The sequence below is a fragment of the Atractosteus spatula genome, chromosome 2 (assembly GCF_055471065.1).
Source record: "Atractosteus spatula isolate fAtrSpa1 chromosome 2, fAtrSpa1.hap1, whole genome shotgun sequence".
In the NCBI taxonomy this organism is placed as follows: Eukaryota; Metazoa; Chordata; class Actinopteri; order Semionotiformes; family Lepisosteidae; genus Atractosteus; species Atractosteus spatula.
In genome coordinates this window covers 5,727,763-5,744,011 of record NC_142707.1, presented here as the reverse complement: position 1 = coordinate 5,744,011, position 16,249 = coordinate 5,727,763, and the positions used below count along the sequence as shown (strand labels likewise).

The following is a 16,249-nucleotide window of genomic DNA, read 5'->3' as shown; positions in this document are numbered from 1 at the left end:
AATGACTGCGAGAGATAACTACTGGGAGGCTAACTGCCTATTGTAAGATAGTGTTGTGGTATTACAGAGAGGGTTCAGGGATCTCTAATACTCATTATGTACTTACTGGAACCATTATAGCCCTCATCTATGATTTTACTTGAATCAATGTCAAAAGCCTGCAAAAAGCCTTCCTCTTTCCCCATTTAAATAGCCCTTAGAAATCACAAACAATATGGCCCCACAGAAATAAGCTGCTCACATTCTGTATATTGGCATATTTGATAGCAAGTATTACGAGCAATAATTGTAAAGTGCAAAACCACCCTTTGCTGGGGATGAAGATGTAAGAATTCTGTTCTTATTCAACATTTTTCTCAGTATGTCTGAGGCTGTATAAAACTTTGCAAGGCCCACTTCAGGAAAAGAATACCAACTCTAGTTTTGTCTTGTAATGTGTAAGAACAGGACAGTGAAGCTGTAGGTCTGCGCCATCCGGGACACTGACCAGAGACATGTAGCTTTACAGTAATGATTATATTGTACGAACATTAGCGATTATTCTGTACAGTGGTGCTTAATCAATTGCACTTATTAACAAAAAGGAAGAGAAAAACCCCTTTTAGCCACATGTTAATCAGAAGAACACATGAAACTATTAAGAGTTCTGGGTATTGAAAGTAAACTAAGATCTAAAACACCAATTGGAAATCTAGCATAAGGTAATGATGACCATACACTTGAGTGAAACCACACTAAATAATAATAATTAACTCCTACATGCATCTGATAAATGTTTTGTCAGGTGGATGTCACACTGTTATCCATAGGGCATATAACGAAATTTACAAGTTTGAATCTTAATTTAAATAAATATAAACGCCTTAAGAAAACAACAAACTGTGAGATAATAAATAACGTCTCTTGGTCTAGTGAAGCTGATCCAAACGAATCTCAATGGTAAAAATGCACAGTATGAATTTTCACCATGCACAAAAGAAACTTTCATCTTTCTTCTAAAAAAGATTGATGCAGCCTTTACAAAGGTTCCTTGAAAACTGGGAAAACCAGGCAGGATGGACTTGAAAATACCTTCAGACAAAATTGCTGAAAATTACCCATGGCTATTTCAAGAGGACACCAAGCACAACAGGTCAAACATAATGAAATAATGCAGAGTTCATCAGCTCTAACTATTTTTATTATAAGGGCATGTGCAACCTTTTCCTCCAGACTTGCAAGACAAAGGTGAGTCTGACAGACAGAAAAGAACAGTACAATTTAAAATGGTTATATAAATCTCTCTAAATAGGTGGTAATTTAGGAAAGAACTGCAAAATGTGAACAGCTCTTCCAAAACCTGGCTTTGAAGTTAATTCTCAAGTATTTTTTAATGCGGTGATTCGTAATCTTCCATATATGATGTCTTTGTAAGGCAATGTGTGCGTGAATCAGTCAACTTAATAACATTGAACATTGCCCTTAAAGGGGCTAGGTTTGGGCAAAAACAACTAGTAATTGTTCAAAACAATCGAAAACACGTACCAGACTGCTCAAATTCCTCTTACATGTCAGTTCCAATATAAAGAAAAGGCTGACATGGGAGTCATAACATTCCTTGACCATGACCATGAGCACTGAGGAGTAAAGGTGAATGGATACACACTGCACTATGGTTAAGATTTGTACTTTCATCCATAAGGCTATGATGGAGGAAGGATAACCAAGTCTGAGTGGCTGGGGCACCCCCCTCACCCCCATTAGGTGTTTCCTGGAATAAGTGGAAATCCTTCTTTCTAAAAGTCATTTGAGGATGCTGAATGAATGCCCTGCTTTTTCTATATTGAAAGTGAATATAATACTTATCATATCAACTATTACATGGACCATTTCGACTTACCTACGTGTCCTGGCAGGTTTGCGTGGAAGGTGTGGTGTAGACTGGGGCTGGGGCGCTTGCTTTCACAAATACTGTAACTCCACCACCGCTAGGCTGCCAACAGCTCGATGGCCAGGTCTGCGGTCTGACACAGGGGTAGGAGCAAAGCTCTAACCCATAGAAAACACGCAGGCGGAAAAGAGGCAACCTGACTAGATGTCAAATTGCAGAACGGCACACAGAGAGAGGAAAGGGTAGCTGCTGAAAGACAAAGGTGACACTATAGTGGTTTTTATGAACTCGGGGATGTATAAAGTCATGGATATCTGACTGAAGCTTGATCAAATGAGGGAAATGGGCTCTGCGACTGCCCGAATTAAGGAAAGCTGGATAGTAATGAAAGAGATATTGAATTCAGAATACAATGCAACTTTCTCAAAGAATGGCTGGGTAACCAATACCGCAGAAGCCATTTCAACTCATTGCCTCATGCTCTCTATTTTTTCCATAATAGATCGCTATTTAGAGAAGTTAAATTATCTTTGTGCACCTGTAATTAGGATCACAATGACTATATACTGTAATTGTTTCTCTGTGTAATGAATGCTTTCTGTCACCTCACCTCTTTTTCCACTTCCACCTGTAGCCATCTGCTCTGTCCTTCTTCCTACTTCCACTCATCACAAAGTTTCATGCTGGTAAACGAGTTGGTGGTATTTAAAAGATACCAGATCTGTGGGTTTTTTTCTGTCAAACTCATTCAAGCTTGACAGAGATGATCCTGATGTGTAACCAGCCTCTGAAAGCAGCACTCTTGGACAATTGCCTTTGTTATCACACTGTGCATCCTATGGTACGTCCAGAACAACATACTCTGTATAAAGTGATGCAGCCTTCAAACACAGCAGTGCACGACCACAGGGATCAGTGTCAGACAGCAAGCCCAAAACACCCTTGGATAGCTCAATCCAATTTAAGCCTTTACAGTGACTGGTCACCTGGAAATACACATTACAGCCAATTCATGTCAAAGATCAAACTTGAAGCAGCAATGCCTGGACAGTAGGACTCCTGGGCTCCAAAAGAGTGAGTCAAGCTCAACAGAGTCTCTTGTTTCATGCAGATTCATCTATATCCATTCCTTTGAGGGTGGTTTTGTTAGAAATCGGAAGGAAGGGTGGAAATCTCATTATTCTATTATTATGCATCACAACATTCACAGTACACTAGAGAACCTTTTTTGGGGGGCAGCACATATGTTATTCAACAAGAATGTACTGAATGCTCAGTTGCGACAATAAAAGAACAAGATTCTGAACCGCCTCAGAGTCATTAGTTTAGATTTAACTGTAGACAAATCATCGAAACACACTGGGTCTGACTTTTTCCAGTGGGCAAAGGGCCAATTGACTTAATTTCCAGTACTTGGAATGGGCAGTTTGTACTAAATGGAAAATAAGAACCCCCCCGAGTTCCCCCAGACCAGCACATAAAGTTCTTGTTTAAAGAGAGAAATGCTGTTAGCTTGGTCCTGGGGTGTATAAATCCAGTGCAGTGTTTTTAGTGTGTTTTTCCTACCTTAACACTTGGTAATGAAATTGAAGTAATTATATCCTCAATGAGACAGATTCATCACTGTTTCCAGCTCATAAGCTTGGAATAACTTATCAGTACCTGCTGCCGGCTTCAACTTTATTCATACCTGTGACACAAGCCTACTGAAAGTCAGATTAAGTCAAAACTAAATGTAAATTCAGTTCAGTATTTGCTGCATGAATACATTAAAACCTGAAAAAATGGAAGAGTATCATTATCGGATAAAACAAAAACAAATCTGTCGAAAACAAGTGCACGCTGGGTAAGACACTACAGGACAAATATTACTTTGAACAAACACAGTAGACATTAAACACATTCTTAAACATTCACTGATATATTTACCCTTATCTTATAGGACTGTATTTGACAGCAGTTTTACCCGGTCTGAAACCATCACAAGTTGCTAAGAACATGACATTCTGGAGATACTAACTGTCTAAAATCGAACTATGATTCTGAATGCAACAGCCCAGAAATTATTTTTCTGATGGTATGCTGAAAAGACTGGATAGTATCATACCAGTTTACACCATTCAGAAGAACGGAAATTCTACTGTTCTGATTGCAAAATGAATTTCTTTTTATGTATTGTACAGAAGGCTATTCTGCTCTCTGTAAAACAGGCAAAACCCTAATGTGCTAATGTTAACATTTCGGTACCTATGGACAGAAAAAGGACACAATTAATTATGGTGTAATGATTTCAAGGCATTTTAAATTGTTTCATTTTCTGACTCTTCAATAGTGCCATCTTGTGTGTGAATCAGACAACTCACTGCAACGTTTCACATTTTTCCAGTTTTTACAGCTTCACAGCAAGTATTTGAAATATCCAGAATATCATTTGCAACACCTGCTACAGTGTTCATAGTCCTCATTATGGAAATGTGTGTTTTACCTGACTGCAGGAAGCTAAGAGCCCAGCAATGAGTGTGTGCTACACATATACTTTTACCTACACAATTATATTTCCAATTAGTCTCAACATAAATTGAGTGATTGAGCTACCGTTCATCTCTTCTTTGATACAAGCAGACCCTTCTGTACATCTGTGGATTTGTAGGCCAGTGTCTCGTATTTGCTCTGTAGATAGAAAAGAGATATTTAAAATGTAGTCCTAAAATCTAAAGTATAACTTATATATCCATTACTATCACACATGTTAGAATGGTACCAAAGTAGTCAGTCATGTCCTGTATTCTTCTGGACAATTTTAAACCCAGCTGTGGTGTTTTGTCCAAGTGATCACTCAGACAAATCAGGCCTGCACAGAAGACTGTGCCCACTGATAATAAGAGTTGCTTATTAATTTTAATCAGTGCTGCTCAAAATTACTTCTCGGGGCTCATATGTTTGTGTATTCATAATATATTAATAATTACAATGCCTTAAACTAACAGTATATAGTGCTTTTCTGGACACTCCACTCAAAGCGCTTTACAGGTAATGGGGACACCCCTCCACCACCATTGTGTAGCTCCTAGCTGGATGATGTGACAGCAGCCAAAGTGCACCAGAACGCTCACCACACACCAGCTCTCAGTGGGGAGGAGAACAGAGTGATGAAGCCAGTTCATAGATGGGGATTATTAGGAGGCCATGATTGGTTTAGGCCAACAGGAAATTTGGCCAGGACTTTGAGATAACACCCCTATAAGTGTTCATCTGACGAATTCTACAGGAGCCCCTGTGGTGCAAACTTCTGATAATCCATTTCTAGGCAGTCACAGAGGTTATTTTTTTCCCTCTACAATCACCTTACCTTAATTCTGAGGATCTTTGTTTTTAAAGCAAACCGTAACTGTGGCCATTTTAAACAATCAAACACACAGAACACATACGGATTGCTACTGCAAAGGGACAAGCAGAGACAAACCCCAGCCATGGCACAGCCTATGAAAGAGCTCAGTAAAATGACTCAGTCTGGGTCATCCCCTTCGAAGTCGTGCCGTAACACTCTCCTAACCTGGCTGCTTCTTGAGACAGAGAAACAAAAACACCATTGAGCACATTGATAAGGGACACGTTTCTGTCCCTTAGGAATGCAGAAGGCTGGCCATGATACTACCCCTGTCATGATATCTGCATGACTGCACTGTGTGTACTACTTACAGTAAGTATTCGCAACCACACAGCAGGACTGAGGGCAGGGTAGGTGTGAAAAGACACACATTACAGCACTAAGCAAAACCGGACTTGATATTTCAGAGGTCAGATTGTGTCTTTCTCTAGGTGTAGTGCCGGGCATAGCAAGCATAAGAGCACCCATCGGTGAGGAAACTGCCTGACAGCAGAAAAAAGCCTGAATATTTTCTAGTTCACCAGTAAAGGAGCCATTAATATCAAAAGGCATCTCTTCTTGTTACAACTCCCAGCGATGCCATATCCTACTGTGAGGGTTAATAGCAATTCGCAATTGTTGCCTCTGCTCTGAGCTCTTTCCCACAGAAGATAACCATGCCAGCAAAACTGCATCTGAGAAACAAATTCCCCAAGACTGGGTGTGAAGAAATAAGAGGTGAAAGGACATTTTACAGATCACTTTATTGGCCATATACAATTTCTTGTATTAGGAAGTTGTCTTTTCGCATACCCCAACTTGCTCTCCACGAGACACACAGACAGGGAGAGAAGCTGGGGGTCAGACCACAGGGTCAGCTATTTATACGGCACCCCTGGAGCAGTTGGGGTTAAGGGCCTTGCTCAGGGGCCCAAAAGAGTAGGATTCCTCTTTTGACCGCGGGATACGAACAGGCAACCTTTCAGCCACAGATCCTTTGCCACAGAGCCACCGCACCGCCCTGGTTAAAACAGACTTAAAGGAGTATTATGAATGATGTTCAAAGAAGACTAACAGATTTTGTTTGAGTATAGCAATTACTTAGAGGTTAAAATGATTATTAAGACTGTAAAATGTAAGGGCTAACACCTACTTTACAACACCGTAACGCAAATGTTGAGTTTTGGTCACCACAAAGCAGTTCAAAGAATAGTTACCAGAATTATTCCTGGTTCAAAGAAATCGATGCCAAATATTCAAAATTCCCTGAAGGTACGAAGTCAACCCAAGTACTACAGTATGTAAAAAGCAGCAATGACAATAATGTTATTACAAACTAAGAATATTTCAGACTGAAATTAGGATCCCCTTCTAAGCCAACTTCCTCTTCTAAGCCAACTTTGGATTCTTTGGGAAACAACTGGAATTAATGCACAAGAAAGCTTGTTTTTTTCCCCAGTTTTGTCTTATGTTATCTTATATTCTCATGTGTAGAACAAACTCAACACTCCTCATAATAAAGTGTGTACTAAAAGTAGGTTTTTACAATGTCAATAACATGGACAAGGCCCCTTCAAGTGGTCTTCAGCACCTTGTTAAATCTGTAGATGTAGATATGCATTGTTTAAAGTTCAGTGTCAGGAGAAACCACAAAAAGTACTCACAAATGTTAGGATTTTTTTTTCCCATGAAGAATCATGACAGAGCATGAGAAAAAACAGATGGCCTACACAACACACTTAATTTGGATGTTTTTTGGTTTCAATTATAAAGTCAAAATGCTAGAGAACAGGGGAAGCAGTACTCAATATTGGCAAGAAATTAAAAATGTTATGCTGTATGCCCAAGTAACTGCAGGGAAAAATTAAATAACGATCTTTCAATGTTTGGCCTAATGTATGGCATTAAACATGATTCATTCATTCTTAAAAATCGTTTCTTTTTTATTACATTTAAACAGAATATGCAAATCAGGACAATAATAAAAAATAAGATTTGTTCAAGAGAAGTTATCGTCTGACTAAAAAGAAGAAGAAGAAAAAAACGAAAAGCAAAAGAGATGGATTGTACTGCCATCTTGTGTGGAGAAAAAGTCAACGTCTTTAAAATGTCCAGTATGATTTTACAAATTAATTTAGTTAAATAACTGGAAGAAATATTTGTAATTAATTCTGAAACCATAGGGTATCTTCTGTGCTAAAAGTAAACGACGACTGGTCTAAGACATGTTAACAACGGATCATGGAGACAGACTCCATTCACCAAAACATCCGAGTGGGGGAAACCACGCGCAACGAAACCTCCTCGTCAGCTCACCTGATGAATCACATAATTAATGGCCACTCTCTGTATAACACTAGCTTGGCAATTACTTATTAATGGCCACTCTCTGTATAACACTAGCATGTGTAGTCAACCCTGTTCTCGCCGCACTTTGTAGGTAAGTTGGATTCGATTTGCTTGTTAGTTCGCAATTCCAGGTTGCAGCGCAGACGTCACGTGTGAGTTTTTTTTTCCTTCGTGGTGTCCAACAATAATTCTTACGACTTCTGTTTTTAATTTTTTCTTTTTTGTGTCATTGGGAAACATGTAGCCATAATCCCAAATTACATTAATACCAAGAGTGGTTAGGGAACCATTTCGATGAACGGTAAAAGTGTCTGCATCTCGAGTTTTACATCAAACCCAAAAGTTCAAATGCATTGCCCGGTTACGGGTAGTGTTTTTTTGTTTCTTTTCTTTCTTTTTTTTTTACCGTTTGAGGAAAACTTTTTTTTTGTATTATTTTTTAGGTTGCTGTTGTCATTTTCGAGTAGCTCGGAGCTGCAGACTTAGTTGCAAATGCCGAACGAGCTGTGTAGTGAAATCACCCTGGCCACTCTCAAATTATTTTTAGTTATTACATCAAAAACCTTCGTCCTTTTTGGTCTGCACACACTTTGTCCTGTGTTGCATTCCTGCACGAGTAAGTGCACCTACGATGAAGCAGAAACGCTGAAGCTGGGTGACACCGAACATACTGTAGTTTAATACTAAGACTCCCAATGTACAAATCTCATTACACCTAACAGGTGAATGAGCTTAAATGTTGTTTTATTCATTGCATATACCCTATTGATGGTATAGAAGAGAACCTGTTTGTGTGACCTACTGTATGACCTGGAGCCTATGTCCATGATCCCATTACAAGAAGAGGCTCAATCTTAAAATATTTGAGGTCCGTGATCAAATTGCTGTTGCTTCAATATCACATTGAATATTATTATGGAACCATTACTTAGTTTGTAAATATGAATAAAAGTTAACTGGCCTTTTAGTAGTTCCTAACTGCACATTATTGCATAGAAATATATTGACATAAATAATGCAATTGGATATAGGCTTTGTACATTGGCATTTGTTATTGTTATACTGTATATAAAATAATAAAAACACCTTTTAGAGTTAATTGTATTATGTAAGCCAGCTTTGACATCTACTAATTGCTTTCTCTGACCAGAGGATGGAGAGCTTTACCTTTTAAATTGTGGATTACTTAACCTGTTTGTTTTTGTACTTCTGGATTAGTGGTAAAAGTAAGGCTTTCAACTTGCATCTTCGAAAACTTAAACATTATGCAAACTAGCATTATCAGATGAAAAGGCTGATCTTTTGTGTGCAGTTTTTGTGCAGCAAAAATGGAAGTATAGGAAAGGATTAAGGGGAACTCTTGTATACATAATTCTTCATGGGTTAATTTTGATTGAATGCTTTATTGAAAATTCATAGGATTATTAATGTATATGATTTATATGCCTCTAGTTGAGTAGAATAATAGATAAGACTGCTGGGTCACCTGCTGTGTGTTCACAGCATGAGAAAGTAGCAGAACACCGGCATGAAAATCCACTGCACCTGTTTTCTTTGGATTCATCCTGACCTATTAAGCACCAGAGAACATGTGGGACAAGCCCCCATTCTGCTTTTTGTGACACGCATGATGATAATGTCATACAGTCTTTTCTAAGAATCTGTTTTACTTTAGATCTTGAAGGTTTAAAATACATGGGCATTGGACCTGTGATCTGCACTTTGGGCTGCAAAACTACTTTTGGCCATTTGGCCAGAGTTTGCATGTAGAGTCCCTGTTTTTCACTGAACCTGTCTCGGATCCCGTTGAACACCTTTGTGTTCCTTTCCAAGTCTTTCCAAGGGAAGAAAATTAAAAATATAACTAAGCCTTATGTTCGCCTGTTTTACAAATTAATACAAAGCCATTCTAACCTAGAACTGATCTTTTTAGGCATGTGGCGAGAGAAGGGGATTTTCAGCATACATGGGAAAGTGATGTGTGCCCCTTTTCAGTGTCTATGTGCCAGAGTTATTCTGGAGGGGGGGTTGTGGGGGCACTGCCAGTTTATTGACCACTGTAGATGATGAATTGTTACATGAAGTCTCAAACCACATGGACTGTCAGTGCAAATAAAGAACGGCTCCATGCACCACTTCCCTTTCCCAATCACACCCTGGAGGGAGGTTGTAATTGGATTAGCTGTGGGAACAATGCCCCCTAGTTTTCTCCCAAAAAGCACTTGGATGCCACAGAGCCTTCTGACCCACTGCCAAAACCCTGTTCTTCCTGCAGTTTTCCAAACCGAGCCCCTGTGTCTCTCTCAAGGGGAAACTTTTCTAGTACAGCACAGTTAAATGAAAAAGCGTTAATCAGAAACATTTTGTCAGACGTGTGGTTGCAAGGAAGGCCTGCTACTGTTCCTTCTCCATGTAGGATCAACAGCGGTTCTGAGTTATTTTCGAATTAAAATGTTAAACTCCAGAATAGAGCCTTGAGATGTACATCTTTGTGGTCTGTCGATATACAGATGATGATTTGCTGTGTAAACTATCCCAGTACACTGTGTCTCTGTGTAGATTTCTCAGACTATTGCGAAGATGAAGGGCCATACGTGGTCCAGATAACAAAAAAGCAAAATATCTCCTGCAGGCAAGTAAAGCCATTATTAAATTCAATTTTTTTCCCCATCTCTTTGTCTCATTCAAATCTGAGTTTCTCTTTTCAGCCTGAACACCACTAAAGTTCTTCTCCCATGCATTTCTGAGAAGCTTGTACTGAAGAGGTTTTTAATGTGGTACTGTGCAACTACAGTGGCCTGACTCCCTGCTCCACTAAACTTTGTCAGGCTGTTTCAGTCTTCTTATTCTCAGCTCGGAACTGGTGGCCACTTAGTGGTGCAAAGAGGCTGCAGCATCAATCCTAATGGATCCTGTGGATGTCTCTTCCATCTCATCCCTTAGTAAACCAGTCTGTGTGCTGTGGGGTAAGAAAATGCCATTGCACAAATCCTGATGTTTCTCCCTGTGGGTGCTGTATGTATACATATGCTGTATGTATGTAGTAGGTGGTGAAAGCTGTGGTCTTCAAGGGCCATAGATAAGGGGGGGGGGGTTCTATTTCTTTAAAACAACAGCTGATGACCAGTAAAAGATGAGTTATTTGGATCAGATTAACCCTACTTTCAGGTCTACAGCTGTTTGTAACTTTCTTTCTGAACTCTTCCATGAAGTTCCTTTGAAAGATGGTATATATTGCAGACCAAAGATTTTATTTTTCAATTTAGAAACTGAAAATCTGAGCCGAAAGCAGGAAACACTGTAGGGCTTGTGAGAATGAGCCAATTTGGAATTCAGAGCATCCTTGTGTGTTAAGCTAGTGACAGACGGGTTCAGAGACATTCTTGTAATCGGCTGTCTGTTTTTCAACTAATGTCTTTAACAATTAAGCTGTTAAAAAAAATGAAAAGCCTACTCTACTGTGAAACTTGTTGGCTATCATTGATTTACTCAGGGGAACCCCAGCTCTGCATTTCAGTCTCAGTTGGCTAAAATGAATAAGTGGATTATAAAGTTTTTTGTTGAAACTTGCAGTTTGCTACAGTTTCATGTTACAGGTGAAAATCCAGCAGAAGGCAATGTCAGTACTGAAATAAAACAAGTATCCTGTTTCCTCATGTAGATTTTAGCTGTGGAAAATTAATCAGAGTCCAGCTCTGGAAAAGTTTAGAGAATAAAAAAACTGGAGAATATTTTGTACATGAGCGAAATGTTTTGAAGTTCGTACTGAAACCTTTTTGTTTTTTAAGAATCGGCTTGCATCATCTGGAATTAATGATTCTTGTTTTAAGTGTCCGATTTCTATGATCTGTGAGATGCTGTTTTTACAGTGACTTTATTGCATTCATTAGTCCTGTTCCTCATTTCCGTTCATAAGGTGTCCTGGTTTTTATTTAATCTCTGCTCGTAATTATTTAAATTAAAGTACTTGCATATAAACTTTAAACATAAAAATAATAGCAGTGCCTTTACTGGCTAAAATGTTGTTTAATTGACTGGTGCAATGCACACGTTGGAAACAGTATGTTGAGAAATCATGTGCTTTGAGCTTTCTGCTGCATAAATATTTTGTTCTTTGGATAAATGGATGGGCCAGGAATAATTCTGTTTTTGTCCTGTTGTATTAACAGCTTCTGACCAGATTTGGTTATAGTGACTTCTACTTTAATAAACATTTTTAGAAAATACCGCGCTGAAGATTAAAGTTGATGTCCAGTAAAGGTTTTTGGTTGCCCTTGTACTAGAAAGCCTAAGACGTTGTCCTGCGATTGCCAGCAATATGAGAATCATTATTGAATAGGAACAGCCAATGGCTTACTGGCATGGTCACTTACAGTATATCATAAAATTGTTCTCTGTTAAACCACCTTTTTGTATAACACTCTGGGCTGGCACATCATGTCAGGAGGTGTAGGAAGATGACTCACAACCTATTACTGCTGATGTGAATTTTAGAAAAGCAAAGCCTTTCTGCTAAATACAAAGTGCTTTAGTAGTACTTTTTCAGCTTTCTGGTGTCTTTCCATTACGGAACTTTCACAGTGCTAAATATATTCCAAATGTACACGTAGGTATTGCATATACACTCTAACACCCACCCTCTGCCTCTTTCTATGCTCTGGACAGGCTGTGAGCTGAATGGCAGCCAGAGGAAGTTTAAGTTTGAAGTGGAAGACGACCTTCTGGAGAACCAGCTCTTTATCAAGACGGTCAGTTTGAATGGCAGGCACAACACTATAATAAAGCCTAAATTAGCATTTGGGGAAATGGGTTTGATTCTGAATCCCACAGCATTAATTAATCTGTAGCATTATGCATTGTTTATTCCCCCTAGAATCTGCTCTGATTGCACCTGTTCAGCACTGGGGCAGGAGTCCTAAACCGGAAACTGGATTTCTTCCAGTAGCAGCTTGTGAGTTGAGCCTAATGCTGTTTTATTGAGATTTTTGAATATTCACTCCTTTGAACACATTACAGACCATCACTTAATCCAAGCACAATGTGTTTTAACACTTAACTGTAGAAAATGCTTAGTTTGTACCGGTCACAAAACAGAGATCCGTCTTTTAAGTATCTGAATGGACTGAAGGTGGATCAGCCTTATAAGTAATACATTTCATTTATAGACCCTATATGCTGGTTTTGAAGAAATTGATCTGTGCTTTCAGATTATTGACAAGATTAAGCATATACAGTGGGCAGTCACAAAAATATCTATTTAATATTTCATTGCTGTTATTATAAGCATTTAACTTGAATTTCAGCCTGTACTACAAATAAGTCAATAAGCAATTGGGAAACTTCTAATTGATACTGGGGAAAAATACATCCGTAATCTGTGCAAAGTGGTGAAGGGGAAACCTGAATTAACTAGAATTATTAATTATCGCAATAAACAATTCCTGCCATTTCTTGTGGGTTTCTTCAGAATTAAGTGGTTCCTGATGGTTTAAAAGGTGTTTGAAGGGAGGAATGCAAAGAAACAGCATTAGCCTCCTCTCATGTTTCAATTGGTTTCCGCACTACTTGAGTTGTAAAAGTTGTAAAAATAAAACAATGTCCATAGTGTGTAGCAATGCATGTTTATGCATTGTTCATGCCTACTTTTACTCTGGAGCAGGATGCTGTGGGGAGTTTGAATTCCACACTGAGCAAATGAGCCTGGTCAATACTGGTCAAGTCAGTTGCAGAGTGTTTAACTAATACTATTAAATCTGTCTGACGGTGCCACTACATGCACATGCCAATTCATTCAGTGAGAATGCAATTGCTTTTCATGTTCTTCCAATTAAACATGACCACTTCTTACACATCATCCGCATCACTGTTCCTTTTCAGTGTACAGTATGTCTGGAGCTAAGGGTCCACCACTGGGATCCGGCTATGAGAGCTCACCACGCTAAACTGAGCCATGAATACAGGTTACAAACGAGTCTTTGTTAGAAAACTAATCACTCTTCGCCCATGGAACAAGGAACTTTAAACTTAAAGGTATTTTTTTATCTGCATTTAGTCAAAGCTCAGACAGGATCAGCTATGGTGCGGAAAAAGATTGATCAACAATTGGCCAACCCACCCAGGGGCATAAAAAGAGAGAAATAACGGTTCCACTTAGTAAAACAAAGGCTTCTTTTATTTCAAGGGTTGTTACATGTCTTCCTGATTGGATTCTAGATCTGCCTGAGTGAGGAAGCCAGTGACGATCTGCACGTTATCGAAGTGGAGGCCAGGATCATGCAGAACGTCCACACCATCCCAATCGCCACCCTGCGGCCCTCGGTCCAGCCCATGGTCAGCCACAGACCGGCGTCCGCTCCTGGGACAGTGAGGGAGGCGGTTGTTGATTTATGGGCAGTGTCGCCAAAAGGCCAAAACTAATTAGTGTAAAACATAAATGGCGTGGGTTAGTCCTTTGAAACGTGTATGGCAAAGCAAGAAGAGTCTGTAGGCAGGACCGGTTCCTATTGTTCATCCCACATCCTCGCTCACTCCTCCCAATAACACGTCTGAACAAAAGCTGCTCTGTTGCAGGTGAGCTTCTATTGCTTTGAGTTAATGCCGCCGGTGACCTTTAACCTGCGCTCAGGGCAGGGGCCTGTCTATATTTCTGGTCAGCACTTCATGTGTGAGTATCTGAAGATGGTTGGGATATTGAAAACTTGTGATACAAAAGCATCACGTGAACAATGTCAAGAAATTAGGCCATGAAAATGATTCTTGCTAGACTTATTTCAGTAAGAGCTATTTATATACAATTTTAAATTCTGAATCCATTGTGTTTTGTACCAGAACAGGTTAAATTTATGTTAATTATCCTTAACCTGTCCTTCTATGGATGCTGTTCTGGTTACTTTTTTGTTTCTCATGTTTGTCTTTTACAGTGGATTTGGAAGAGGAAGAGAAACTCTACTCCTTGCGTTCCAGTAGCTGCTAAGGTGAGGAAAGTGAGTAACAAAAAGAATGCTCACAGTTCAGTCCAGATTGATTTAGTGACTTCAGTCTACTGACACTGAGGACATTTGTAAAAATGACCAATTTAAAAAAAAAAAAGAGGTCTTTAGTCAGGACTTGGAAACAAGTTTAGACTTTGCAGGGACTTCCATTTCAATGACAGAGCTTGAGACCTGCAGAAGAATTTTGTCTGACCATGTCTTTTTGTGGATGACAGAGGCTTCAGAGTCTCCATCTTAGCTGCGCATATGACTCAGTGAGTTTAGGGCTGCGTTAATATAAATATAGGAAATCCAGAGTTGCTTTTACTTTTTAATCCCTTGATTTACATGTGTAAGCTGTGTACAGATACTGTACTGTATGTGACCTTGGCTTCAACAGTTCTAGTGTTTTTTTTTCAGAAACTAGGATATGTGTATGCCCATTAAAGTTTGTCTTCTCTTCACAGGTCTCTTCAAATAAAAGAATTATAATTTGTTCTTCAACCCTTTCCTGGTGACTCTAAAAAGACTTAATAATATGATTATTAGATTGTTTTTACATAATAATAACAAGCAAATTTTTTTTATTTGCATTTGTTGTCTCTGTTGTGCTTTGTATCCACACTGTTGGGCTGCTGAGTACGAATCCACACTGCCTGTCTGAAGTAATGAGATCTCTGCTGGGGTATTGGAGCAGATTGGTGAAATCTCTAATGCTCAAAAAAGAAAGCATCACCTCTGATTGATAACCCCATGGAAACCGTGGAAAGCTGTCAGTATGTATCAAAGATGGCAAAACCAGGTCTGTGTTTTGAGAACTGTCTGTCTTGTTGATATAAAAGTAGGAACAAAGAACACTCACGTTAAAACGTTAAAACGCTGAGTACTGAGCATGCCTTCTTTTTCATTCCCTCGTGTTCAGCTTTGAAGAGTCTTTTTCACCTCTGTTCTTGTAGATGATGCTTACTTACAAAAAGATTGTGGAGCAAGAAAACCACTCACTGATGCACTGAGATGGTTAAAAAAATCATGTAAGTGAGAAAGAATGATGCTTGTTTTCTCAGCATGGCTTACCAAGTGTTCTGGAGTTCTTATCCACACAGGAAGCACAAGTGTGCTCTTTTCTGTACTTGTATATAAATGAGTGGTTAGTTTTAGGGCAAGGGATAGAACTTAAGATTAGTGCTGGTAAAATTAAATGTGCTACAGTAAGCAGGAGTGGTGCCAAGGCCCCTTCAAACTCCTGTCTTTGAAAGCCCCGGTCTTGAGGGTTTAAAGCTGAACCAGTATTCAGAGAGCAGGAAACCTGCTTTATAAACTCCAGGGCCCTGCTAGGACTGTCCTGCCATATCTGTTTCCTAGTAAATCACAGGAGCTGCCAAAGAAGGAGTGAAAGAAAGGCAGGTTATAAAAGGGCTCCCTTCAATTTATCATGAGAATAGTCCTTTAATGACTGAAGAAATAAAATTGTTGGAAACCGTGGGCAGTATAGTGGCCATTTAATTTGTTAGTGTTAAATTTATGACTTTGAAAGTTGTTTGTTTTCCTTAAGAAAAGAAGTATTACTCCATGAGACGTAATCCTATATAGGGTATTAGGAGTGCGCCAAAACCCTGGTTACCTCAAAATGTTAAAAAGAATATGAAGAGATTTCTTACACTGAAATCAAAATACTAAAGTGCCTTACATTAA

At 39.1% G+C, this 16,249-nt stretch overlaps 1 protein-coding gene across 1 annotated transcript; it reads left to right on the top strand.

Moving 5' to 3' along the window:
- The first annotated feature begins 10,491 nt into the window (after window positions 1-10,491).
- Window positions 10,492-14,559, top strand: npm2a (nucleophosmin/nucleoplasmin, 2a). Its single transcript, XM_088939419.1, has 5 exons — window positions 10,492-10,552; window positions 12,252-12,334; window positions 13,800-13,916; window positions 14,157-14,250; window positions 14,507-14,559. Exons 1-5 carry the CDS (start codon window positions 10,492-10,494, stop codon window positions 14,557-14,559), a joined length of 408 nt encoding a protein of 135 aa, XP_088795545.1.
- The last annotated feature ends 1,690 nt before the right edge of the window (window positions 14,560-16,249 follow it).